This window comes from Larus michahellis, chromosome 6 (assembly GCF_964199755.1).
Source record: "Larus michahellis chromosome 6, bLarMic1.1, whole genome shotgun sequence".
In the NCBI taxonomy this organism is placed as follows: Eukaryota; Metazoa; Chordata; class Aves; order Charadriiformes; family Laridae; genus Larus; species Larus michahellis.
This window is the reverse complement of record NC_133901.1, coordinates 54,081,310-54,107,464: the sequence shown is the minus strand read 5'-3', so window position 1 is coordinate 54,107,464 and position 26,155 is coordinate 54,081,310. Positions and strand designations below refer to the sequence as shown.

At 42.2% G+C, this 26,155-nt stretch overlaps 2 protein-coding genes across 5 annotated transcripts; one reads left to right on the top strand and one right to left on the bottom strand.

Moving 5' to 3' along the window:
- Positions 1-1,061: 1,061 nt before the first annotated feature.
- ANKRD22 (ankyrin repeat domain 22) lies at positions 1,062-15,295 on the top strand. 4 transcript variants are annotated; one of them, XR_012587697.1, is made up of 7 exons: positions 1,062-2,766; positions 8,718-8,909; positions 10,691-10,798; positions 11,122-11,199; positions 12,079-12,177; positions 12,471-12,644; positions 12,952-15,295. XR_012587697.1 is itself a non-coding variant. In XM_074592468.1 (6 exons), exons 1-6 carry the CDS (start codon positions 2,746-2,748, stop codon positions 13,027-13,029), a joined length of 576 nt encoding a protein of 191 aa, XP_074448569.1. In that variant the 5' UTR covers positions 1,062-2,745; the 3' UTR covers positions 13,030-15,295. The 4 variants fall into 4 exon arrangements, 2 of the variants coding, with proteins under 2 accessions (XP_074448569.1, XP_074448568.1); XR_012587698.1 differs by having other exon boundaries at positions 12,458-12,644; XM_074592468.1 differs by lacking the exon at positions 12,471-12,644.
- Positions 15,296-15,422: 127 nt separating this feature from the next.
- LOC141745191 (lysosomal acid lipase/cholesteryl ester hydrolase-like) lies at positions 15,423-26,155 on the bottom strand. The gene is made up of 9 exons (XM_074592465.1): positions 26,021-26,155; positions 24,057-24,171; positions 22,802-23,000; positions 22,093-22,202; positions 20,656-20,792; positions 19,941-20,081; positions 18,418-18,489; positions 16,638-16,706; positions 15,423-15,656 (listed from the first exon to the last, which is right to left on the bottom strand). The coding sequence occupies exons 1-9, from the start codon at positions 26,153-26,155 to the stop codon at positions 15,423-15,425; spliced, it is 1,212 nt and encodes a 403-aa protein (XP_074448566.1).

Genomic DNA, 26,155 nt, shown 5'->3' with positions numbered 1-26,155 from the left:
ATGCTTTAGTCTGCTGAGGCGTCACACAGTCACTATGCTACTTGGCCAATTTTAAATTAAGAATTGTCATATAGGATAATACTGATTGTGAAAATGCATACGTGTTTCAGCAAGTTTGTGCAGATGTACAGCCCCGCTGACTTTTACAGGACTGTTGTCTTACACATAGTGCAGTTCCAAAATGTGTGCCCATGAACTGATTGTGGGGAACAGGATCTTGGGCAAGCCATGATCAGTCTGCATGAACGATGAGCTGCTGGAGCTTAGCCACAGCATGGGCTGTAACAGAAGTAACCCAGTAGTGACCATATGAGCATCAGGAGGCAAGGGGAGGGCTGGGAAGACCTGCGTTTTTCATGTGATACCAGCGGTTCACTGAGTTCGCCTTAAAGTGATATAAAATACAGGCTCCAGTCCGTGCCATGGAGGGGTTTCTTTGTGCTTGATGGAGCTGTTGAGTTAAACCTTGAAGCAGAGGTGCAAGGGACCTGTGCAGTGCTACAAGGATGTTGTCCGAGTAGCTAACCGTCTTCAGAGGGGAGGTGTAAGGGGTGAGTGTTCCTCTTGTCCAGACATGGGCCATTCCAGGACTGCATGTTTTGGGATTACATATTTCTGAGGACTGTACTGCACACACAACTGCAGCAGGCCATAGATTTCCTTCCTGAGAGTGGTGTAACTCATGCCATTTGGAGCAATATCATTTATAGTGCTTGGATATTTAAGAGACAAATGTTTTTCCATGTCTTTTATTGAATGTACTGTTTTGAAGTTTAATTTATATTTAGTTTAAAAAATGAGTTGCCCTTGTTCTTTCTCTGATGAAAGCCCTTCTGGCAAACTCTTAGTTCACATCTGGCTCAGATGAAACTTTTTAAGTGTTGTTAAATTGTTTCAGGAAGTTGGAGTCTAAGTAGGTGACAGTTTGCCTAAGCATTGAGTCTTGGCACCTTTTGGAGAAAAAAGACTTATTCAAGAAAAGATTAAGATTTTCAGGATTCAAGTCCCTGTTTATAAGCATGGTAAAGAACACTAGAGCAATATGTGAAGCAGAAGTGGACCTGTGGCTACATAAATTTGTATGAGTCTCATACCTCATCATGGTTGGGCTGCTTATCTGTTCTCAGCTGAAGCTCTGATGAAATTAATCACTTAAGTGATTTTCAGAAGGGCCTGAGATGTGATGCTGGATTAAGTGGTAATTTACACTATCTTGGGAAAGGAGTTGCCTGAAGCTATTGCTGTGCTCCGTGGAGGAGGGTGTTTTGTTTTTATTTATTTTTTTAAAATACTTTTCCATGTTACCATGCGTTTATATGTTGGTGTTAGGAGGGGATTAAGTAAACTACTAAGTTGTTATATGTAACAGCTGAGCAATTTGAGGTTTCTTTCAACAAGTTGTAGTTTATAAATTCCAACAACCTGGCAAGTTGATGTAGGGGGTTGTCTGTTTCTTAAGGTTTGGGTGTGAAGGAATACCTTTTTGGTGTTACTCACTGCTCCATGTCTTTAGGCCAACAGAATATTCACCACATGCTGAAAGATCAATCTGTTGGGAGGATCCTAGTGAGGTTTATCACAGGTAGGTATAGTGTACGTTTCTGTTGCAAGCCAACCTAATTTTCGTCAGGTAAACAGCCATCAAAAGGGTTAGAACTGGTGCCAGCAAACTAATGCTACAGTCAGTGGTGCTATACTACTTTATCCAGAGAGGGATAGAGATGTTATAAGCAATTTTCTATGGCCCTCCAACCCACTGGAGAATAAATATGAAAATTACGGAAATGAAAGTTCTCAAATGAAAGATAGGGGGCTTGGATTTAAAAAACAAAATAAAATATACTTGAAATACAGGAATGTGGATTTAAACTATAATGGAAAAAAAGATCTTAGGATGTCTGCAGCCACTTGAAATATGCATGCCTCACTTGGAGAGACTGTCTGAGTGTAGTATAGAAATACTATCAGCATCTTGTCTTCAGAGCCACGAGCACTCAAAGGGGATGGTGACATCAACAATAATTCTCTTCCCAAGGACGGTCTACTGCAACTAATGTGTAAAATTATCAGGTTATAATATGAACCATATTCATTGTTTGTCTGGGTGAGGAAGTGGAGACTGAGAAAAAGGTGATGAAAGCAGATGGCCTATTTAATAAGAGACTGAAGCTAATTATACTGGAAACTCTCATTAAAGGTGTGGGATCTAGTTGCTTCCCTTTTCCTGGTAGGTGTGTGAGGCGTTCTTGCAGAGGGCTTGGGATATGCTTCAGTCAGAAGCAGCTTGGGTGGTAAACTAGCTACTGTTCATAGTTACTTGCTTTAAGTTTTAGGTTTTGTGCCTTTTTTTTTTTTTTTTTCCCCTTTACCCCTCCCTTTCTCGGCTTGTGGAACTTTCTTCCTCTCGCTCTCCTTCGTCCCTTCCTCAGCCTGTTTTGCTACTTTCCATTTTAGGCAACCGGAGGCTGTTATTGCAAAAATTACAAAGGAAAATATTTCTCTGTTGTAACTTGTTCTGTCAGTCTCCTGTAAGCTGCTGTTCTCACGTTTACCTCGCTGGGTTGGGTTTCTGAAGACAATTGTTTCATGCTACCAGCAGAAATAACTCAAAGGAAATGTAGTTTAAGAAAGAGTGATACTTCTAAGTTAAATATTAACCAGATTCAAACAAGCTCAAGAGCATTTCAAGTGAGGTTACTTGTTGGGCTGGTGAACAAGAACGAACTCAAGCAGTGAAGAATAGGCATGGGGATACTCTATTCGGAGGTACGTGACCATTTTCTACACAGTAACTGAAGCTGTTGAAGATTTAGATATTCACTGTGTTTGGTTTGTTCCCTTCGCAGCCTCCCATACACAGGCTTATACAGATCTGGAAGTTCTCTTCCTTTGGAAATGCTGTACTTTGGCTATTAATTGACAGAAGTACTGTTCGTAGGAAAAAAGAAAATGCAATAACCAATGTAATTATTATGACTTCACAGAGAAAGCATGCGTTCAACATTTTTTGTTGTTCTGTGTTGAGATCAAAATGATCCTGAGCATGGTGCAAACAACAGAAAACTCGGCAAACAACTCCTTGGCTTATGTTGAATATAAGTAATAAAGCAAATGCCTAAGGAAACATTATCCCCCACCTCATGACTGTTTTAGGAATGTGATTTTTTTTTTTTTAAGTTCTTATCTTTATGGGTTTGTCTCCAGACCATGGTCCATTTAGCATACCCCTGGATTTTAGGATAAATGCTGCTACCTAAACATATTCATTATCTTATAAAATTTCCATTTGTACACTTGGGAAGAAATGAGGATTTTAGTCCTTTTTGACTGTGAATACAGTGGATTGCACTGCTGTTTCTTTTTCTGGAGATAGCATTACATAGCTGCTCCTTTAAAAGGTTTCATTTCTATGCTGAAAAGCCCCCCCTTTTATTTTTAAAAGGCTATTCAATGAAATCAAGTATCTTCTCCTCTTTCAGTATTATAGGGAGCTTGAATCTGTGCATTCATAAGGTGATGGGCTGAGTAGGCTGCAGCATATTCCGAAAGGATTTGTTGCCTCTCTTCAGATCTACTACTCAGATAATATTGTACAGTGTCATCTAGTTTAATTAAAGTGGTGTTTAGAGAATGTTCAAATGTTGTCCATATCTTCCATGATTATTAGTTAATATTCTCATATACATTAGCTTTCTTCCTTTAAAAAAATCTGAGTGAGATATAGTTTTCTGGGTGAAGTATGGTTCATTTATAAGTGACAGAAATCTACAAAAGTGCAAATAAGAAAGTGTAAATTTTATTTTCTGAGGAGTGTGGATTGGATACTAGTGCATTCCTCAGCATCACAAACATGAAGTAGACCCTCTTGTTTAGTTTGTAGCATGTCTCTGGATGACTTTTAGTGGATTGGTTCACAATATCTGGATGTTATGAAATGATTCCTTTTTGTCTAAACAACTGCAAAGCATGGATGTAATTTAAGCAATCCCCTGCAGTTCTCAAAGGAGGAAGCAATTATCAGCTGAAATTGCTCTCCCAGTTGCAAAACTGTTTTACCTTAGCCTCCTCTCTATTAGCTGAATGCTTTGTCCTCAGTGCTGTGCCTTTAACCTTTACTTCATGTGTGGTAGAACTTGAAGAATAGCTCATGGTTTATTACTACCTCAGCAAAGCTAATCAGAGGGAGATGCAAGAAGCTCTGAAAACAAGTAGAGAAATTCAGATGTGGCAGTTCATCTGCATCTGAGTAAATTACCAGGTCCAGATTTCAATCACATGGCCCACAATCGATTAAAACAAAAACACAGTTGTGTAGAGGTATTGTCCTCCTTCCTGATGGTGAAAGGTTTTTTTTACTTTTCTTATACCCTTCTTTTTTGATCTTGTAATGAATGATCTCAGCTGTGAAAACACTTGCCTGTCCTCTGACTACTTCTCACCTTTACTCAAGGCTCAGATACTGAACAATTAAATCTTCTTCTGAAGGGCTTATAGAAGAAGTGTTTGTAGAAAGAGAGATTCTAATCCAGCTATAGAGCTTTTGCTGTAAAACTGCATATTCAATTTTCCTTTGAACACCTGACTTGGGTGAGCATCACTCAGTCGTTGGCATATCTAATCCTCAAACTCTAATTTTTTTTGTCTCCAGTGTCTGCCCGTTGCTTTCTTCAGTTGGGCAGAGCCATGTGCTCTGGTTCATGGAGAATCTGAGTTAGTTCATGGTTAACCATTATTCCGTGGCAGGGAAAAGGCACCACCAGTGGGGCTAGGAGTTTGGTGGTGTGATTCTTCCGCACAGCTGAGCCCAAGTCTGAGACATGAACTTTGGATTCTTCTGATACTGCCTCCATCTTGCATGTGAAGCCCAGTCATTCTGAGTACATATAAGTTTATTTCCTTCTTGTATATGATGGGTGAATAACAATAATGTAGTAACCATAAAACGAATCACAAGCTGGTTGTTAAGTTACATCATTGCTGAGGTGGTCTCTTAACATCATAGAAAACTGAGTGAGGGCTTCCAGATTTTTAGAAAAGCTTCCATACTTTTCTGTAAGCATAAAGGAAATGCATTTTCTCGGATTTTGGATGGAAGCTATTGTTTGTACATAACATTGCCTTAACTCTACAATTGGCCTCACTGTTGATATTCTAGACAGGTGCTGTCTAACTGTGTGTATGTAAGAAACTCTATCAATTATCTTCTGAGCAAAGTTTGGAGAATTGTTTAAAATAGACTTAAGCATAGTTAGCCCTAATTTGGGTAGAGCTGCCAGAGTGGCAACCCAAAAAAAATGAAAGGAGGAAGAGGGGTTTGTGGCAGAGGCTTCACAACCACAGAAATTCTTTCACACTCCTCAAGCTCCAGGCTGGAGCCAGTCAGGTTTGTGTCCATTCTGCTGCTACTGCAAGCTTGTTTTGGAGCTTTGCTATGCACATGGCTAGAAATCCCTTTCTAATTTTCATGCTAAATTTCTTGGCCAGATACACACACACACACACACACACACACACACACACACACACACACACACACACACACACATATTTATATATATCTGAAGGGTGAAGCTGGAGAGGGACTTTTTACAAGGGCATGTAGTGATAGGGCAAGGGGTTATACTTCAAACTAGAAGAGGGTAGATTTAGATTAGATATTAGGAGGGAATTTTTCATTATGAGGATGGTGAGGCACTGGCACAGGTTGCCCAGAGGAGCTGTTGAGGCCCCATCCCTGGAGGTGTTCAAGACCAAGCTGGATGGGGCTTTGAGCAACCTGGTCTGGTGGGGGGTGTCCCTGCCCGTGGCAGGGGGCTGGAACTAGATGATCTTTAAGGTCCCCTCCAACCCAAACCATTCTATGATATATGACCTTTTTTAACTTGTTCCTTGAAATTAATTGGCTCTTCTTCTCTAATACTTATTTCTTTAATTTATCTTGAAGACTCTTACAGCCCTGTCTCTTTTCTTCCTAGCCTAGCTTAGCAAATCAACCTTTCTTCAGGCTCTGCATATTCCTCATGTGTGTAGAGGTTTCATGTTCCTGCCATAGTCTGATCTCATTTTTGGACCCAGATGTCAAGAACTGTGTCCACTATCCCAGTTAAGTGCCTTTTGTCACAGCTTGTGTCTTTTTCTGAGAAAGACTCTCTAATACAACATTTGCCACTGGTTGCTGTTTCTGATGCCTTTCTTACACAGATGACGGATTGCCACCTATTTGTAATTTTTCTTATCTTTGTTCTTCCCTAACACATTTTCTCTGAAGTCCTATTGATATCAAAATAATGAGCTTATTTATATTATATTATTTGGATTTGCCTTACTTTAATGTCCTGCTACTATGTTTGCTCCTTCAAGGAGTCATGTTTGTCAATTTGGGAGGTGTATTACAAGTCTGATATATGGGACTTTTCACCATTCTTTGACTAAAAGAGGCCTTTTCTACAATGCAAACCAGCAGAGTGAATGTGGACCTCAAGAAAATCCCATAAAATCGGGGAAAAAAAGGTTTTTTTCATTTGTTTAAATACAAATGGAACATACTAATGTGTGAAAGAGCCAGTTATACAAGGAACTTCCACTGCACTGGAAAAATAATAATTAAAAAAAATACTTTTGGTATTTCAATTAACCAAGTGTTAGCTGGTGAAATGGATGAGAATGGCTTCTTTACATTTTCTGTATCCAGGATGTTTGCTGAAAACAGCCAGTTTCAGAAGGTAAAAGAGCACGTGTGTTTTGTGTGCTGGTCTCTGCATGACTTCACTCCCAAATAATGTAGTCTCTTAGGGAGTGGTAACTAGTCATGGCTCTAGAACTGGGTTCAACAGTAGTGTAAGGTTTAGAAAAAGATCTCGTGGGTCAGCGGAGTATCAGTGAGAGATGCCTTGGGCTTAATGGTCTAGTGAGTAAAACTCTTTGAGACAGTACAGAAAGAAAAGCACAAAAGCGTATCATTTGCAGCGTGTCATTTGGTGACATGAGCTGATGAACTGGCAGGAGTCAGACTAGGAAGGAGCCAAGTTGTATGGTAAATGGCTGGCATTTGAACAAGTGTTCAATCAAACAAGTCTCCTGCATCTTTAAATAGGCAAAGCAATTCTTAAAAGCAACAATAGTAGGGAAATCGGAGGTGCAGACAAAATCCACTTGATCTTCTCTTTCCTGGACATGAAGATACTGTACTAGTATATAGTGACATGACAGAGAGTGAGATTCTAGAGCAAACTGATCATTTATATGGCACCAGTGTGCGGGTCACTTGCACCAAGAGGGTTTTGAAAGAGGGATTTCTCCTCAAAAATTATTAAAACAGTTCTGGTTCTGAAGGAGCATATAACAGCAAATAGCACATGAAGGGTTTTAAAAGCATATAGACAGATGATGCAAATTTACAATGTTACATGTATTCTTTTTAGATTTTTTTGCCTGATATAATTAAAAAAAACCCAACAACAACAACAAAAAAAAGCCAACCCCCCCCCAAAACCGAGAAGTGGTACAAGGTCTGGTAGACGTATAAATACTTTCTCTAGAAAGGAAAGCCACGCATCTTATGCAGCTGTCCAGAATACTGGGCAGCAATGATGCTGGAGTTAAACTTGCGTTGGAGGTCAAAGTTTGACTGAAGTGGAAGTGTAAATAAGGAGAATCTTTCTAATGTGTGTGTGGGGGAAAGCTAACTGCAGGGGGGTGAGGAAAGGGCTCAGAGTTCAGCACTAGATCTTGTTCATGTAGCATATTTAAGTTGTGATAAAAGGAGGATGGGAAGGAAAAACTGGAGATAATATTTAAAGAAAACACTTATCCTGGAAGATGGTGAATAAACCCCTCAATAGTGAAGACAGATGAAAAGAAAGAAACTATTCTCTTTTCGACTGGAGAACTTCAAATGCTACCAGCCTGACAGATTTCCCACTGTTGTTTTCTGCCTGTATTAGGCCATTAGAAACCTGTAGTACTCCTGTCACTCTCATCCTCTTCTTAGTCTGAGTTCTTGCAGCTGGAGAGGGAAGGAATTGCAGGTTAGGTCACAGGTGTGTAGAAATACTGAGCAAGGGTTTGAACCGCAAGCAGTTCTCAAAAGCCAAGGAGGATCTGAACTGTGGGCATACATGCCTGTATTTTTTAGGTATGAAGTTTAACGTGAAGCCCTAGAAAAGAAACACTGTGGAGGTTTTAGTTGGTTTGGGGGTGTTGGTTTGTTTTGTTGGGTTGTTTTTTTTGGTTTTTGTTTTTTAAATTTCTGGCTCTGCTTTCACCTGAAGTGTGGTTCTGTTCTGGGAATTGATGAGTCAGAAGTGGTAGCTCTTGTTCAGCAGTGTTCATCCAAAGGGAAAGCCTGCCGTAAACTTAGAGAGGTGTGGGCTTGTCAACGCTTGCTCCTTAAATCAACTCCTATGAGGTCAGAAGCCAGTCTTTTAATGGCTGCAAATGAATCAGATTTATTTCTTGGATTACAGACACATCATCCAAATGGTGCAAAGTTTATTCCACTGTTTAAGGGCTGTGACTTCTCAGGCTGAGGGCTGAGAGCTGCTGTGTGGCAGCTGCAGGAGAATGTCTTACCACCATCTTCTGGAAGTCACCTAGAACTACAATCTCTGTCAAGGCGGCCTTGGTAATGTCTTAGAATATGCAAGTAGTAAGTCAGAATGGGAAGAATGGATGTTTTAGTGAAACGTGTGCTGATGAATATTATCTTCTCTCTTCAGCCCATTTGTCAGGCAGCTTATAATAATGATTTCAATGAAGTTCAGCTCCTTTTGGAGCGCAACAGCAACTATCTGAACGTCCAGGACAGCTTCGGTGGAGACACCCCCTTAATTTGTGCGTGCAAACAGGGAAACAACAGGATAGTTAGCTATCTTCTAAAACGAAGTGCTGATGTCCACCTCAGAAACAAGGTAAGTGGACACTGACTCCTCCTTTGCAGTGACTGTTCTTTCAGGTTTTTGTCGTGTGTGTGTGGGAACAGTGGCAGTGCTGCCAAACCTGAGGTTTGCTTCCAACTAAGTATAGTCAACAAGTTATAATTTAATAAACCTTTATGCTTCTGTTTTTCCTCCTTATTTATTTTACTAACTTGCCATTGCACACAAGACAATAAACATTGCCAACCTGAATTTCTCTCTGTGTTCACGTTCCCAGTTCAGGTAAGGCTGCATGCCACCCCCAGAGAGTTCTGCCTGCTTTCCCATGCAGCACTCAGCGTTCATCTTGCCCTCCAGCTTGTATCTCTCCCTTCTGTAGCTTTTCTTTTCCCTCTGTCTTTTTCTTTACCCTGGTTAAAAGGAAGGTCTGAAGGAGAGCCTGTCTGTCTCTCACATGTCCCTGAGGAGAGACTGACTCTATGAAAACCTTCTTTATTCCCTCTGCAGACCTGCTTTTGTCACACAGTTGGGCACATAATAGCGTGCTGGGGGGTGAGGAGGGAAATCTTTGTTCTTCACCTGTTAAAAAACCCTACCTGCCTTGCACAATAGCTGTGGCTGGCTATTTTCCCTAGGGTGATGAGGAAGTGTGTTTTTGTGGCAGATTTCCTTGTAGGTTAGAAATACGAAGTAACCGAGAGATGCATGTTCCATGTTCTGGCTTCATTACTAATTTATTCTTATGATGGTAAGGGTGATAAATAGCCAGGAAAACCTCCCCCACAATGCTGTCAGTTCTATTGTATCATCTCATATGCCAAAGCAATGTTTAGCAAGTTCCTACGCATTTGTGGGCTATCTTATATCTCTGGTTTCCAGTCCATTTCTTTATTTCATAGAAGGGCAGCAAATATTTGTGAGGTCAGTGGCATATTTTATCCTGTCTATTCTTGATGCGCATGGCTTTCCATCTTACCTCAGAGCCCTTTTGAAAGGGTTCAGTATTTTGCAGTAAGAGCATTCTGATTGCTTTGGCAACCATTTGCTAGCTGTGCCTGGATTTCTTAAATGCCTCTCTGCTTCACCTTCACAGGTGGAATGCTTGACTGTGGTGCTCAGGACTGACAATGGGGAGCAGAGGATGGCACAGGAACACTTCTCTGCTTATTTTGGGCCCCAGTGTAACACTGTAACCCTAGTTTGTCCAACTCCAGTTAGATAACCTGCAAGAGGTTTAATGCCAGTGTTCTATAACGCACAGGTTAAAAGCTCTGCCCTTTAGTTGCTTTGGTACACTTAGTATTCAAAGATTTTCTTTTTTTTTTTAAGTTCCCTTTTTATTAGGAATCTGCTGGGGATGTTGCTAATTGCCTGTGTTTCTCACACATGCCAGAGGAGATGCCATAAACTCTCATGTCTTTGCTTCAGTAACCATCACCTCTATAAGAAGAAGAGTCGGGGGGGGATTCTTCCTGCTGATTTAACGTGCTGGGCAGTGGTACCAGCCACATGAGATGTCTGCTATGGCCTCTTTCCCTCTGCAGCCATGTCCAAGTTTGCAGACCTACACATGGATCCCTTTGGATCCCACATCCTTCTTGCATACGTAGCCCAGTTTCCGTGAGCCTAAATGTGCTTCTTCTTGAAGGAAGGAAAATGCATCTGTCTGTTTCTGCTTGAAAAACAGAGAAATATTTCTAGTAGATAACCTAAAAGAAAGCTTGTGAAATATAAAACGGTCTACTACTGTCAATATTAAACAAATATAATCAGATCACTGAATCTGGTACTAATCAGAGTTATTTTGTGTTTAGAAAGACCGCACATGTCTGCATTATGCTGTGAGAAAACGGTTCACCTTCCTTGACTACGTGCTCATCATAATCCTCATGCCGGTTATGCTTATTGGATATCTTCTCATGGTGAGTCTGGATGAAAGCGGGAAAACCCCATACCTTTCCTTTTCCCCTTTCTCACGGCAGTATTTCAGGCCAGGAGCCTGTATAGAATATGGACTGCTGTTTTTAAAGCAAAGACTGATGGACAGCAACAGAAGAAGCAGGAATTTTGCTGTGAGTATAGCTAGCGAAGGAGCAGAACTGTATCACTGCATCAGTCTGGCATTCGTAGAAGCCAGATACTCTTCTTTTTGGAAAAAAACAAACCAGTATTTATCCCAAATCTACTTAGTACTATATGCAGATGAACTGTCTTACTGTGTTACTCTCCCCCTTGCACCAAACAGATCTCAAAGACTAAAGAGAATGAAAACCTGATCAAGATGTTGCTTAGAGCTGGAGTGGATGTTAATGCTACAGACCTTGTAAGTGGGTTTATAAAAATGCAAACGTGGTTTGTATGCATACAATAATACTAAAACCAGACTTCAGAATCTTCTGGCAACATAGTCCTGCTTTCAGAGTAGGATCAGGGACTGAACTGACTGTGATGTATTGGGAGGATTCAGTGTTTCCCCTTGATACTTAGGCAATAGTTTTGTAATGTACGCAGAAATAATTCTCCACTGATCAGCTAATTCTCCCTTTCTGACCAATGCCATCTTAAGAGAACCCAGGCAAGCTGGGTTTAATTATGTATTAAATACCTGATCATGTAAAGATTCTAGTGATATAAGGATCTGAGTTTATCATCATTTATGAGTTCTTGGACTGGAGCAGATTTGTGGGCAAGAGTCGTGCCAGAGAGAGAGACCCTGTGTCTTCTCCTGATCTTCAGAGTGCCCTGATCTGCCATGCGTAGAGTTCTGTATCCACCAGCCTGCTTGTGTGTGGTAAAGAGCTCCTCTGCTCTAAGGTAGAAAAGGAGAACCCCCAACTTTATCAGCAACCAAATTCTAAAACATTGAAGTGTGAGCAAGCAGTATAGCTTAAGACGTAGTTGTTGAGATAAAGATCGTGGAATGTTCTGAAATTAGTAAAGAAGTATTGGCTTCCTGCTGAAGGTATCATCAGACCTGTTTTAGCAGCTGCATCCCAGGGAAAGAATGATTTTTCTTTTGTTCCTGTTGCCCTTATGAGAATGTATTTGTTTTACTGTGTAGTGTATTCTCACAGAAAATGATACATGTCTCTCGCATCCAGCTGTTAGGATTATCAGTTTCCCCCTACAGGTAGCTGTACTTGCCTAAGGTCTGCTAAAGAAACAGTAGAACTAAAACTCATCTGCTTCTGTTCCCCTTCAGTCTGGTAACACAGCCCTTCACTATGCTTGTGAAATGAAAAACCAGGCAGTCATTCCTCTACTGCTTAAGGCTCACGCAGACACTTCTGTAAAGAATCAGGTAAGAAGGTTGAAGTTGATAACAATATTTCCTTATCATAATGGTGAACCAGTAGGTTGAAGGCCTTAGCTGGTGGGCACCAGTTTGAAAAAAGGGTGCACAGCTCCCCGGTAGCACACTCGTTTGCTGTATGGTATAAAGCAATGTTTGGTCCATTGCCTTTGTTGGCAAGAGCAACCTTAAAGTCCGAATCCTTCACTGCTGGATTTCTAACAGTAAACACTGCCTACACATCCACTGGATCGCTTAGCTATCTTTATGGTACCTCTTCTTAACTCAGAGCTGCTCTACAGTTATTCCTAAGATGCAGGCTTCAGGGGAGTGGTAAGAGCCTTCCTAGATGCTTTTTATGCTACTGGACACCATTCTTCTGAGAGGAGTTAAGTCAAGCTGCTTCTGTCATCAGAAAAGCTCAAATGTTGTCCAAATAAATATTGACCTGGGAGCATCTGCATTACTGAGTAGAGGTGAGCAATGTATTCCCCATGTTGCTCTTGAAATCAAATCTTAGCTTAGCTCTGCACTGATTTTGGACATTAGCCCCAGGAAACAGTGGAATGCCTGTCGTTACTGGAGGGGAGGGGAGGACTCTGCCCACGGCTTCAGTGAGAGCAGTATTGGACCCAGCACATTCTGAAATCTTTGTTTTAGAGCAAGGATGTGACTGTGAAACTTACACAGCAGAGCAATGCATCTGGGTGGAAAATGCAGGAAAGCTCTTTGTACTTGACCTGTATCTGTCATATTGCAATGTATTTCATCCGTTTCTTTCAGGATGGGGAGACTCCCTTAGATATAGCAAGAAGATTGCAGTTCCACAACATTGAAGGCATGCTAAGGAAAACTTCCTAGTCATCAAGGACTCTTGAACATGCAGAAAATTACTTCATCTGGCAATCCATCTTGCACAGCAGCAGGAGTCCTGCAGAGGGTTGAGCGCTGTTACTTGATAAAGACTTGGTCCAAATCCACCCATTCCTTGCTGCAGACTTTGACTATTTTGTCTGAGACTTCCCAGTACCCCCACAGCAGTGTGGGCTGAAAGGAGTTCACTTGCTTTTACTAAGCTGTGAATGATTACAATACTGTTCAGAATATTGCCCTTCCCATCTGCTTCCACAGTTTTATTACTTGACTTGCGCAGACTGTGGATTTTGAAAGCTAGCTATAATATTTCTGGAAGCCTAAACATTGCACGTGACGGCTGGCAGCCAATGCAAAAGTAAAATATCCTTTAGAGTGTGTGTTACTTGTTCTGTAGGGGATACACTTGACAACTGAACAATATGCCACAGCAGTTTATACAAAGTCTGGCACCCTTCCTCATTGTATTTCTCTTCTGACAATGGGAGTGACTGGGAAAATAAGATCTCTCAGTTTAGCACTTCCTTCCATCCCTGCTACAAGTTTCACACACCTTAATTCTCACTGTGTTGCTACAAGGGAAGGATTATCTTCTCTCTCCTTTTTTTTTTTTTTTTTTTTTAATATAAGAAACAGCAAAAAGAGTTTCAATGAGTTGCTGGAGACCACAAAGAAAGCCAATTCCTAGGTTGCTTTAATGCATTAAGAAATAATAATGAAAATATGTTTGGCATGGTAGAAAAACAAGCCTCTCGACTACCTTTCCAATATAAACTGTGTACTAAATTAAAAAAAAAAAATCAATAAATGAAATGCTGTTGATGGGAACCAGATGTATCCTTCCCATGGGATGGGACAGGATAGCATGCTTTTCAGAGTGGTGCATGCAGCAGGGGATGCATATACCCAAATAATAATAAATTCATGAGTTTTCCCTTGTGTAGATGAAAGCAGAAGAAAACCTGCAGTGGTAAGCAATGCATTAATGTGGCCTGGCGCTTTCTGATTTAATAATGTGGCAATAACGGGGAATCTCCTTTCAAATGCTGCTGTGTCTTGCTTTCTTGGTCTAATGGATCTTTATTTTTGTTGACAGTTTTGGCCATTTCCTGTAAGCTGTCATGAGTTCAGATGATAGATGCCATGATCAGCACTGTTAATGGCTGCTAGACTAGGTGCATGGACAAGCTACTGTATTTTTCCTGTGTTGCAGAACACCCATATATTTTTCAATGTAAGTATTCTGTTGGATGCTGACTCCAACTACAAAGGATCTTGGTTGGGCAATATAAGCTCAAGGCCCCACCTAGGAACACCCAAGGAAACAAAGCTGCCCTGAGCCTGTAATAATGAACATTTTGGGTGTAACCTGGGGACAGACACTCTTACCTACCAGATCAACTTGTGGGTGAGTAGATGTGTGGCACCTGCATGATAATGAAGATGCAGCCTCTTTGGGTTTAATGGCCAGAAAGGGAAAACAGCTGACTGCTTTCCCACACTGGGGAAATTGCTTGAACAAAGAATGGTCAAGACAGAGTTATGTAAAAGTCAAACCCAATGGCTCAGAGTGCTTGCAACACCTTCATTGTTAGAGCCAAGAATAATTCCTGGGGTGGGAGCTGTATTTCTTGGAGTACAGCTTGCCTGATGGGTCTGTATCTCATTCCTCAGTTGCCATCCATGGCCTTTGAAGCTGGGGGGTTAAGAGTGCATGAACAAGCCTTTGGGTGATGTGTAAGCATGGAGGGCATCAGAATACCTCTATGAGTTTTTCTGAATTTAGATTCATTGATGGTTGTAAGTCACCTATTGCCTGCCCAGTTTCTTGTACCTGAAGATCTCTTGGTTGTGGTGATACTGTAGGTAAATGTAAGGAGACAGAAAACAAAAAAAGCCAAGTTGTCTGTCAAGTGGATAAAGGATTTAATTTAAACAAAGGTCAGTTGTACTTCAACAGAAAAATGAGCAAATCCCACTTTTGTGTCTTTATGGGAAGACAAAAATTGGGCATGGGAATATCTCTGTGGGGTACACAAGGTATATATGAGAACAACAAAGTTTGGGCTTAGGAAAATCAGTCTTGTAGAAATAAAAGCTGTCCAAATTAAGGGATCCCTGCAGTGTGTGCTCAAATATATTCGTGTTTTCAACTTTCATACCTATGCACCTCAAACTTCTCAGGAAGACAGCAGTCACAGTAACACCATGGAAAACCTCAAACTATGAGGAAAGCAAGAAACAAAAAAGTACAGATAAATACCTATACTGGTATCTGTTGTGCGTGTCTGTGTGTTCACATCTTCCACAGATAGTACCCTTATTGCCAAATAGAAATTTTGGAGGTTTTTACTGAGCAAACAAACACTGTACATGTGGTTTCAAAAGTATTTTGCTATTAGTTCAATGATCTTCTGATACATTCTCTCAGTTGCATCAAGGCCCCAGATGAAATCAAGATGTCCCCAAGCAGGAACGTGCTCATGGTAAATGAGATTAGAAATCCGAGGAAGTAGCTTTGCCATGTCTTTTGGATCTGCAAATTTGTCAAGTCCACCGCTCCAAACAGCAATTGGTATGTTTATCTTCTCTATCTTGTATGCAGGAGGAGCAGACTGTAAGGAAGGGAGGAGACCTGAGTGAATGCTGTTGTATGAGAAGTTCTTTAGAGAAAGGATTCTGTGCAAGCATCTCTCTCTCCCTTCTGCACGTTCTACAGTAAAACAGTAAGGATGAAGGCCACCCTCTTAGTGTTTATTGCCCTATCCCCATTCCCTGTCTACCATGAAAGGGAACGATCCGTCCTATTCCCGTGTCTTTCCTTAGTGCCTGGCTATGAGTTGTCCTGCAGTTTGACACCTACTCGTGCCCTTTGGAGGTGGGGATATGGAAAGCGCAGTGTCTGTGTTTATCAGGCAAGGACTGTCCAGCTTAGTCTTGTATATTTAGGGTGGGAAGATCTTTAAGTTTTGTTGGGACATGGAAGGCAACTGTTGGTCTTAGTTGTTATGCTTGGGTCTTAAGTGGCAAGGAAATACTTTGGCCATTTGCAATTTTCACTCTAGAAAATTTCTGAGACAGTGTGCATGAGTAGAAGTGACTATATCTCTGGAGCTTCTGTCTGTCTGTGTGCCCTGGTACAGCACAGGACACTGCAAGTCAAATGTGCTGGTTAAAAGTGAAATGATTGTCAGCTAATTGGAGAGGTCACCGTAGCTGCAAGATTCATTTCCTCCCTTAACTGACAGGCAGACCCTGAGGATTTTGGGGAAAGTGAAGAGCTTCTTACTCATCTAGTCCTAGGACTTGGGTTTGGCTTTTCGACTTTTGGGAATGGCAGGTAAATCGACGTGTGGTTGGACACGTCCCTGCATCAGTAGGGGAGGCCAAACAAACTTCTGTCAGCTGTCTGCAAGGAACTGTCTATGCCTTGCCCGTGAATAGACTTTTACAGTTGTGAGTGTTAGATTCAGGTGAAACGTTACCTCAGACCACCCTCTTTCTGTAGCACTCACAGGTGCTAAAATCTGAATTTTTCTGTTCTTAGTTTTACTAGAACCCAAGGGTGAGTTCTCAGGGAAATGGTATTGCCTTACCTGGTTGTATTTCTTCATGTTTTCCTTATAGCCGTAGTCATAAGCTTGAAATCGGTCTGCATGTTTTAGCTGTTAAAAGAACAGATAAAAAATATGTGTTGAGAGACGAAGAAGCAGAGTGCAGGAGGTGTTTTCCTGCCTGTGATTGAAGCCAAGGCCCAGGCAGTGGACTCTGAGTTACTCCCAGCTCTTCCTCTGGTTGCAGGTGCTGAGGGTGGATCACTGGGTGAGTGGCTTCATCACCTTTCCTCTTGTTAACTTTCTCTCCTGATCCTCAGCCGCCACCCTTGTTATGTTTTGTTAATTAAAATTTTGCCTGACTATCTTGACAAAAGTTGGGGTCCCTGTTTGTGATGCAGAGTTGGGTTCAGTTGTCATGTGGAAAGAGGACCTGAATGCCTAGAATGTGCCAGGGCTATTACTAGTCTAGTGTAACATGAACATCTTCTTTCGTGTGTCAGTTTTGTCTGATCTTCTCACAATATTGGCGACATTTCCAGAGGCTCTGCTCTTACAAGAGTTTGGCTAGACGTGAATTGTGCTCTGACAGCAGTTTTGAGGTGGGACATTAGACACAAGACATTAACCTTCTTGAGTCTGTGTTGTCTGAAGGACATGCAGGACTGCAGAACTGATGAGCGAAGAGTTAAGTACACATCTGTTTGTGTTTTTGTCATTTTATTTTTATTTTATCTTTTGCACAAACCTGACAAATAAATTGATTTGTGAGTGATTGCATGTAATACAGGGTGAGAGAAAGTTACTGTCTGTCAGCTTAGAAAACCTTGACTTCAAGGCTTTAAGTGGCTGGGGCTGTGCTAGAAATCTACGTGCCGTATTGCCTTGGCTATTTTCTTCTATCCTGCTCGATCTGTGTTTGTTTTGTAACCACTTCACTTTGTTGGAGGCTGGAAAAATAGGCTGTAAAGCCACTGGCTGTCAATGGTTTGTCCCCTTTCCTGGCTCTGGTAGGTGTATCCTGTGGGACTGACGGCTGGGAATTTTTGTCAGGGGTGTCCTCAGGAGCACACCTATATTCTAGACCATATTAAGTGTTTGCATAAATGGGTTGCGTGCCTATATGATGCATGCAGGTAAATTCTGGCTCAGCAGGTGTACCTGGACACATGCAGTGATATATTTCTTGGCTGGAGCAGGTTGGCAGAACAAGCTCAGATCTGCCACTGCATAAATAGAAACCCACCTTTAGAGAACTGGAATCCAGGATCTGGACAGTAGCAAGAGTGACTAAAAGGGTTTTGGAAAAAAATGGCCATTGGGAACATCCCGGTGGAGCAGTGTTCCTTGATATGTACTGAGTAGTATAAGGCAGTCCCCCACTTTGCCTTTTGTGCCAGCAGAAGCGTTTGTGCGATTAACTGGGTCTGGGAGGTGATGCAGGCTGCAATTAACCCTCTGGGAGAAAAGCTTTAGCCTGGATCAATTCTTTGTCTGGATCATCCCCTGGCCGCTCAAGTTCGCTTCTGCAGCTCTCAAGGCGAGTGTCTTCATAAATAAAGATGAAGGCTGGAAAGCCATTAGAGCCCAACGTGCAGAGAGGCCTGATGCGCCCTGGGGAAGTCTCAGTGCCTGATACCAAAGGGGCAATTCAGGTAATGGTCTGGTGAGCCACGGGGAACAGAGATCCCTCTGTGGCGGGCGCTCACGGCAGCACGCGAGAAGATGTGATGGGCAGTTTCCCAGATCTACCACCTCTGGACTTCCCTGGAGACTGTCGGTTGCATGAAAAGCAGCTGTTTATACATCAGTACAGTTATACCTGTTGCCAATGAATAATGTTCTGTGCAGATGTTCCAGCAGGAGAATGTCCTACGTATGTATCTATTCGACTCTGTAGAGAAAGCAGAAGTGTTACAAAGGCAATGATCCAGCGCTGTGTGAGAATAAAGCTGTGAAGGACCTGAGCAACATACTGCTGCTGTGTTAAAACCCCATTTTAATAGGATGTTCTTCAAATATCAAAAAGAAAACTGAGATGCAAACTTAGGAATAGCTGGTTAATAGTATGCATCTGCACACTTTCTCCATAAAAGCGACTCTGTACAATGAAGATAGTACTACTGTGGGAACCTATGGTTCAGCAACTGTAGGGAAAAAATCTTCCAGTCCTTTCAAAGCAGATTCCTCACCTCACAACAAACCCCCATGAATGTATAAGTCTTTTGAAGATTTTTCTCTTCACTTTACTCCTAGTGCTAAAGAAGTCAGCTTACAAAATAGATTCCTTTTTCCTCTGTTTGTATTTTTATAGTTCAGTTAAGGCGATGTTCTAATTCCGTCTCCCTGGATTCCTCCTCAGACTTGTTATCTTGCCCTGACAACCACATTAGTGACTTAACCCAAGTCAGGAAGGATCCTTAATGGTTTTGCTCTGCAATTCAAAAGGGCTGCAATGCCTTTAATTGCTTTTGCAATGAACCTTTGATTCTCACTGCTTTCCCGTATGTGCTTTTACAAGTAGTTATGGATGGAGAAAAATGGGCCCCAGTCTTTACAGATATTGCAGTAATAAACATTACACAGGCCAGCTTCTGCATACTTTGGCCACTCTAAACGGGATTTAAGACACACTACAGCATGTATATGTTGACAAGCATAGGGACAACTCTCCTGTCCCCTCTGACTGATGCACTGGGCACTGTGAATCCCACTGTAGGTGTGTCGCGCTCCTCAGGCACAGCGCAGGGACTTCCTGTAGATCTACGTGTTGTGGATGAGCTGTTGGGCCCAGTTCTAGGGACAACAATAATGGGAAAACGCCCCTTACATTAGTTCTGTGGGACCAACTTCTGGTGCAAGTAGTCTGAAAATTGGGAAGAGAAAAGGAGCTTTTTCCTGTCTTTTAATTATTCCAGTGTTCAGAGAACTCTGGTGTCCACATGTTAAGGAAGGAGACTGGGAACTGCGCTACCAAGAAGAAGTCTCCATCATCCATTGTCTCTTTTTAAAGAGCATCTGTGTATGACCAAAATCAGTAGGTTTAGTCCCCAAAGAGGGCACATTTATTGACATGTGTAATAGAGATCCAGGATGAATTTGGTCCTTTCTTTCTGGGATTGGAATGTGCCTGATTGTTGGTCCCATTCATCATTAGCTCTAGTCCTGTTTGGCACTGCTCACACCACACAATGTCCTGGCATTCCCTCAGTTTGCTGAGAACTATGTTGTGATTTATTTACATTTACACATGTGACAGCTACTAGATAAGGACAGAGTGCACAAACATAACCTCCAAAAATCACTTCAGTTTTCCTTTGAGTAGGTGTTCTTGCACATACTTACCGTGTTCAGATTTTTTATGTCGCCTCCAGCTATGTAACAGAGTACATGGCCACAAAACTTATCCAGGCTTGTACATAACTGTGTCACAGGTCCTTTCAGAAACCCGATCTGGTGCGCGACTCCTTTGCAGCCAAGTACTAACTGAGGGAAGGGAAAAGCACAACATTCTTCTGTTTCTGTTACAGGAGCATTTTATGCAGGAAACTGTTGCTAATAGCCTAGCCTCCTAACTCGGTAGTCAAAGATTGCTGAAACAGCTTGCCCTCCCAGTACCCCTCTAAAACACCTCTTTCCCATAGTGCATCACGCATCCTTCATATTACTGGTGCCGATCCTGGAGGAAGCCATCTTTCCATTTCTATTGTAGGGACCTCAGTGCTCACTCATTTCTGAATTTCCAGAGATTGTCATGGCTGTTACTGCAACTCTGCTTTAGTTCCTCCTGCATGAGGCCAGCAAAATATTAGTTAACAGCGAGAGTCCTATGACAAGACAGAGTTTTACAAGTCTCCTACTTCACTGCGACCTGCTGCTTCAAGCCCCATATCTCCAGTATTTTCACTGCAGAGTTTGGGAACAGATTTTTCAAGAGTACTCAATTCATCCCAAGCTCAGTATCAGCATGTCACCTCTTTAGGAACGCTTCATCTCAGGCTGAGTGAACCCTGTGAAGGTAAGTCAGGCATTAGGCCTCTTAGAAGGACAAATGACATACCCTGAGCAGTGGTTCAGGAACATTTGTTATCTTAATCAGAGGGCTTGTAGCATATGAACACGTGGTTACTGGGCCCAGAGCACAGAACATTTTCACCCTTTGAGCCAACTCAGGGTAAGTAGAAAATGCTATGAAGCCTGCAAACACAGAAGGGACAGCCTGAGTTAGTGAAGACGTCTTCCACAGACAAAATAAATAAGTAAGCAGTAGGTAGCAAACAAGAAGTGAGAGTAGATTTGCAGCCCATTGTCTGTTGTCCGTGTTTGTCTGTGCTGCATGTTTTACCTAACGGAATTGTTGAAGCTACGTCCTGAAATGAATTTTTATTTGGGAGGCAAAGTTCATTCTGAGGTTTAGAGCATGTCTGGACATTGCTCTTATCTGAACGGTTTTTGTAGGCGACATGTCAATGAAGTTTTTGTGATAAAACCAATTCCCTCTAAAGTTCACCAAACTCATAAAAAAAATGAGTTTTTCAGATTATAGTCTCTATAGGTTTGTTTGTGTTTCCATGAAACTGTAGACTAATTAGCTCAATACTGGGAGCTTTGAGTGTTTTCAACTGATGTTTGCATCAAAGGCAGCTGAAGAAAGCCTGGATGGTTAGTTTGTTTTGCCATGAGGGTCTTTAAATATTCTTACGAGAGGAAAAGAAAGAAAAGATCTGGCGCTCTGACAATGTATGATTTCCCCACATTTTCTCCTCCTTTTTTCTGAGTAGTTTAATGAACTGTCAGTTGCTCGTTTCTACTCAAAGTCCATTCATGGATCTTACACATAAAATATAAACGTCAGAAACTTTCAGCTGATGCTAGAAAAAAGTTAGTTTAATTCAAAGGCTATGAAGTGAGTTAACACTAACGGCTAAGCTATTAATGTTTTTTCTTTCATATTTTTCAGTCTCTGGCAATCTGTTTATAAACAGTAATGTGGCCAGTTATAACCACTCATGAACTATGCTTTAAATTTTGATTGCCATTAGGTCACATGACAGTATTTTCCCTTGTCTTCTGTTATTTGAAATTATGTATTATATACGCTTTTTATCTTTTCAGTTTTTCCTTCCAGTTCATAAGGAAAATTATTGTATGTCTTAATAGAAAAGATGAACTTAATGAAAATTCCTGTTGCTGAGAATTTAGGAAAAATGCCCAGTACCACTACCTGAAATACCCAGTAAAAAATCACTTTTATGTCTCCAATTATTTAAAAAGTTGAGCTATATTTGGATCTGTTATTATATTCCGTTGTTTATTAATGATAGCCAAAGCTGGTTTTAGAAAATTTTGGGGTATTTTTGCAAATCTGAACTCAGGAGGCACTTCTATGTTTGCTAGCTCTCCACAAACAAGAAAAACAACTGATTCAATGGGGAGACCCACCCACTGATTGGACAGGAACAAGAATGGTTGTGAAGCGTGGTCGTCCTTACGTTACCTGTTGTTGAGCCTTCCGAGTGACCAATATAGTATACATCCTTCTGTCCAGTTTTATTCATGATGAAGTACAGCTCTGCTGGAATATCGTATTTACCCATTTCATCGAAGCTACAGGGGAGAAACACAAAAAGCTAGCAGGCAGTTTGGCTGTCACAGTGTGAGTTACTGACTGTCAGTTTTGCTCATTGCGCCAAGCAGGACCCATTGAAAGGTGGGGTTGCACGCTTTGCATTCTTGCTTGAGTTGGGGAAGGGGGTAGAGGGACGCAGCTGTGCTGCCAGGCTGCCCCATGCCTTGGGCTCTCTGCAGAGGAGAGGCCAGTATCACCTGTCAGCTGCAGCCCTTGGGGAACTGAATTTAATCAGTGCTTTTACTAGCATGGGTTACAAACCACACTTATCTCTTAGCTGAATTCAGCTGTGAGAGATCAGACATTTCTAGGTAAGGCTGCTCAGCCTGTTCCAACTGAGGTTCTTATTCTGTCTCATAGTGTTGTCTCCTTTTTCCTCAGCATTCCCATTGTCTGAAATCCCAGCCAGTACTCCCAACTGTAAGTAGTAGCGTGTATTCTTTTTTGTCTTGTTCTTTACTCTCCTTGGTTGGTGTAGACCCTGTTCTGATGCTGGTTTAGGTAAAAAACCATCAGGCTGAAGCTATCTAGTGCCCTTGGAGTTTCTGTCTTGAGTAGTTCTTCCTCTACAGAGTACCTGAACTGCCAGAACTCTTTCTGGCTGGGATTAAGCGTCTTGTGTTTTAAAGACCAAGTGTTCCCTCGGCTGTTTCCCATCCAGACGTCATAGCCAGCATCTGCGAGGAGGAAGCCCAAGCTGTTGTTGGGCAGGTTAGAGATCCAGTGGGTAGCGTCTCCTAGAAAAGCATGCTGTAGGAAGACTACAGGCTTTTGCCCTGGAAAAGATGAAAGCATTCTTATATTGGAGCAGTGGTTACTGTATATTTAAGATTGGGGTGCAGACTTCAGCTTGTGAGAGGTTTTAAATCTTTCCTTCTTCAAGAAGCTCCCTGGACAACTATGCATAGATATTGGTCTGAGAAACCTGAAGGATTTGTTTCATGAAAGGAGGAACCATTTCATGACATTTCATAGCAGGACTGGCAAATAAAGAATTTACTGAGGAGGCCCATCCCCACCTGTTTTTGCACTGGAAAGCCAACATATAGGTCCTTATGTTGAAAGCGTCTACCCACAACTGAAAACTACTGAATGCAAAATAACGTATGGAAGACGAATAATTAATCCAAAGAAGCGTATCTGCCATTAGGTCTACTCAGTAACCAACTGAGTAGGGCTGAGAGGCCCCTGATCTAACTTTGGTTAACCTTACTTTGAGAAAGAGGCTGGTCTAGATTATCTCCAAAGGAGGAGATCCAAATAGGAGGAGACATCCAAAATACCTTATTCTGTAATTCTAACAAGGAGGAACAAACAAAGTAGTAGTATCCTGGGTATCTCAAATTACAGGTAGAAATTTTTATTCCCTTCAGAAAATGTGAAGAATCAAATGAAATGCATTTGCGTTTCATTGATGACCTGATTCTCATCGTCTTTCTTAAGAATATCTCTGTGCTTCAGGAGGCTGGGAATGAATATTCATATGCCCAGCCTGAGAGGCTTTGTTGTCGGGCTTCTGTTTTAAATATATCTTACTTAGGGTGTTAATGCAAAACCTCCCCAAATCCAGTCTATCAAACCCTCCCCCAGCCCACATGAAGGGACAAAACCTGGGATATGACAAAATTATTAGAAAAGTCTGAAATAAGGACAGACACACTGATTGCGTGGACTCCTGATGGATTCAAAATTCAGGCCACATTCCTGACTAGGTGCTCTTGCTGAGATGGAAAGGTGTGGAACATGCCATTGCATGTGCAAAGGGGAAATGTGGGGGACCCATGTAAGAGCTGACTCACAGAACTTCCTTATGCCTTGTAACTGTGTCACACCTGTATTTTGGCTGTTCCTCCCAGCAGGAATTCTGAAAACAGCAAGAATGTATCCATCCTGTGTGGTAACTTCATATTCCTCGCTGGGGTACCCATGATATCTGATAATTTCAGTCTGTGGGAAGCGAAAGGAGAGTTTGTTAACATGCAAGTTGTCCTGTTTTGAAGGGTAACCAAGCTGAGCAGTGTGGATGTGGGCTGTTTTGTGGTGGTAGTGCAAGGCCTCTGGCCACAGTGACTATGGCTCAGTAAAAATATTATGGGTCTTGTAAAAAGATGCATCAAAAGTCTTCTTCAGACCTGCTTAGGTGGTAGTTGTCTGGCATTTGACCCTGTAGTATGGGACAAAGCAGAACTGTACTGAGTGACTAAGCTCTTGGGAGATAGTTTCTCATGTTTTGCAAGGCTGATACAGATCGAACTTTCTAGAGAGTAAACATGCAGCCATATCTGTATACAACAGTGCCAAAAGATGTGGGTTTGGGGCCATAATGAATCCTTTCTTGCCAAAGTGTGATTAGGCAAGCCATGCAGGCAAACAAGGGTGGAGTTCTTGTTATGAAGGAACTCATGAGACCACCTACACCTAATTTTGCATGTACTGTGAGGAAATCTTTGGTGATTCGGAGCAAGGGGTCTCAGATTGCTTTGTGTTGTGAGAATCTGCTGTTCGAAGAAGGGGTTCATCCTCCCTTGCCACTGTACTGAGCAAACAGTTAAAAATATCAGACACTGTCTAGACAAACATAGCCACCTTCCAGCCCCCCCTTCCCTCCCATCTACTCCATTTGCCTTCACAATCTCCAGCTGGCCTGTCCAACATCCCCTTCCTTGTCTGCTGCTCTGCACTAATGATGTCCCCATTTGTTTAAGTGTTTGGGGAACTCCTTCCAAGCCAGCACACCATACATTCATGGGGATGGCTGCAGAGCAGTCAACCGGCAGCACAACTGCAGCTCAGGGAGCCATGTCTGAGCTGGACTGATACTGACTAGAGAGGGTATTGGTATGAGTGGAGTTGTGGCAGGTTGGAGCTCAGTCTAAAATCTGAATAAATATTCATGCTGGCAGCATGCCACGGGGTGTCTGATGCTGCTGTTTTGCTAGCAGCACGGCTACATGCTGCAATGCGGACAAGTCCCTAAGACACGAGTCTCTGGCCCCATGTCAGATCCAGGCTCTGCAGAAGATGAAAACACATTAAACCAATTGAGCCACAGTGTTTTGAGAAGAGGAGGACTTTGCGTCCCTTGAGATTAGAAACCAGCCTTTGCCTCTACTGCAAAGGAATTCTTCTCTCTGGCAGCTCAGAATTCTTGGGTAGCAGCATCAAGGTTTGTTCTAGCCCATGCACAGAAGCATCAACCATGCTGGAGGGATATCTTGTCCTCTTGCTAGGATCACACTCTCCCCTTCTTTGTGAGGTAGTCCAAAATACTAAGGCGTGTTGGAAAAAGTGACTGCAAGCAAGTGTCATGAGGCATGGCCAAGCCTCATGTTCATCATACATCTGTTGGGTTTCACCCTAAATGCAGGCAGCGACAGTCTGTTGTTCAGTTTGGTATGGACTGGAGCATGTAGCATATGCTCTGGCCACAGTCCAGGACTGAGTCCTGTTGCTGGGGTCAAAATTCTCTAGCCTGGATCTCCAGGGCCCCTCAGGATGTTCTGTGGAGTTGCCTGGCCTTTGAGCCAAAAGTAGCAGCTGGCACTCTCTGTTACAGTGTTATGTGCCTGTCCTCATGCAACGTGCAAGTCACATCTATCCCTGGCACGTTCAGAGCCGGCCCTCATTGCAGTGGTGACTCTAATGCAGTGGCTTTGGAAAAGGCAGGTTGGGAAAATGGGAAATGTGGCAGGGGCCCTTCTTAGCCTCCTAACAGGGACTTGTAGTGGTGGAGCAGTGGTAGTGGTACTTCGAGAGTCAATTTAGAAAGAAAGTGGTAGAAAATGACCCAACTTACAACATTCATAAAGCATTCGGGGTTGCGAGTCTTCCTGTTGTCTGAATTCAGAGCGGGGGGTGTTGTGAAGGGTGTTGTGAATCCCACTGAGAAGGCAATTCCTTGGGCGCAGAGCAGCAGGAGGAGGCACCACAT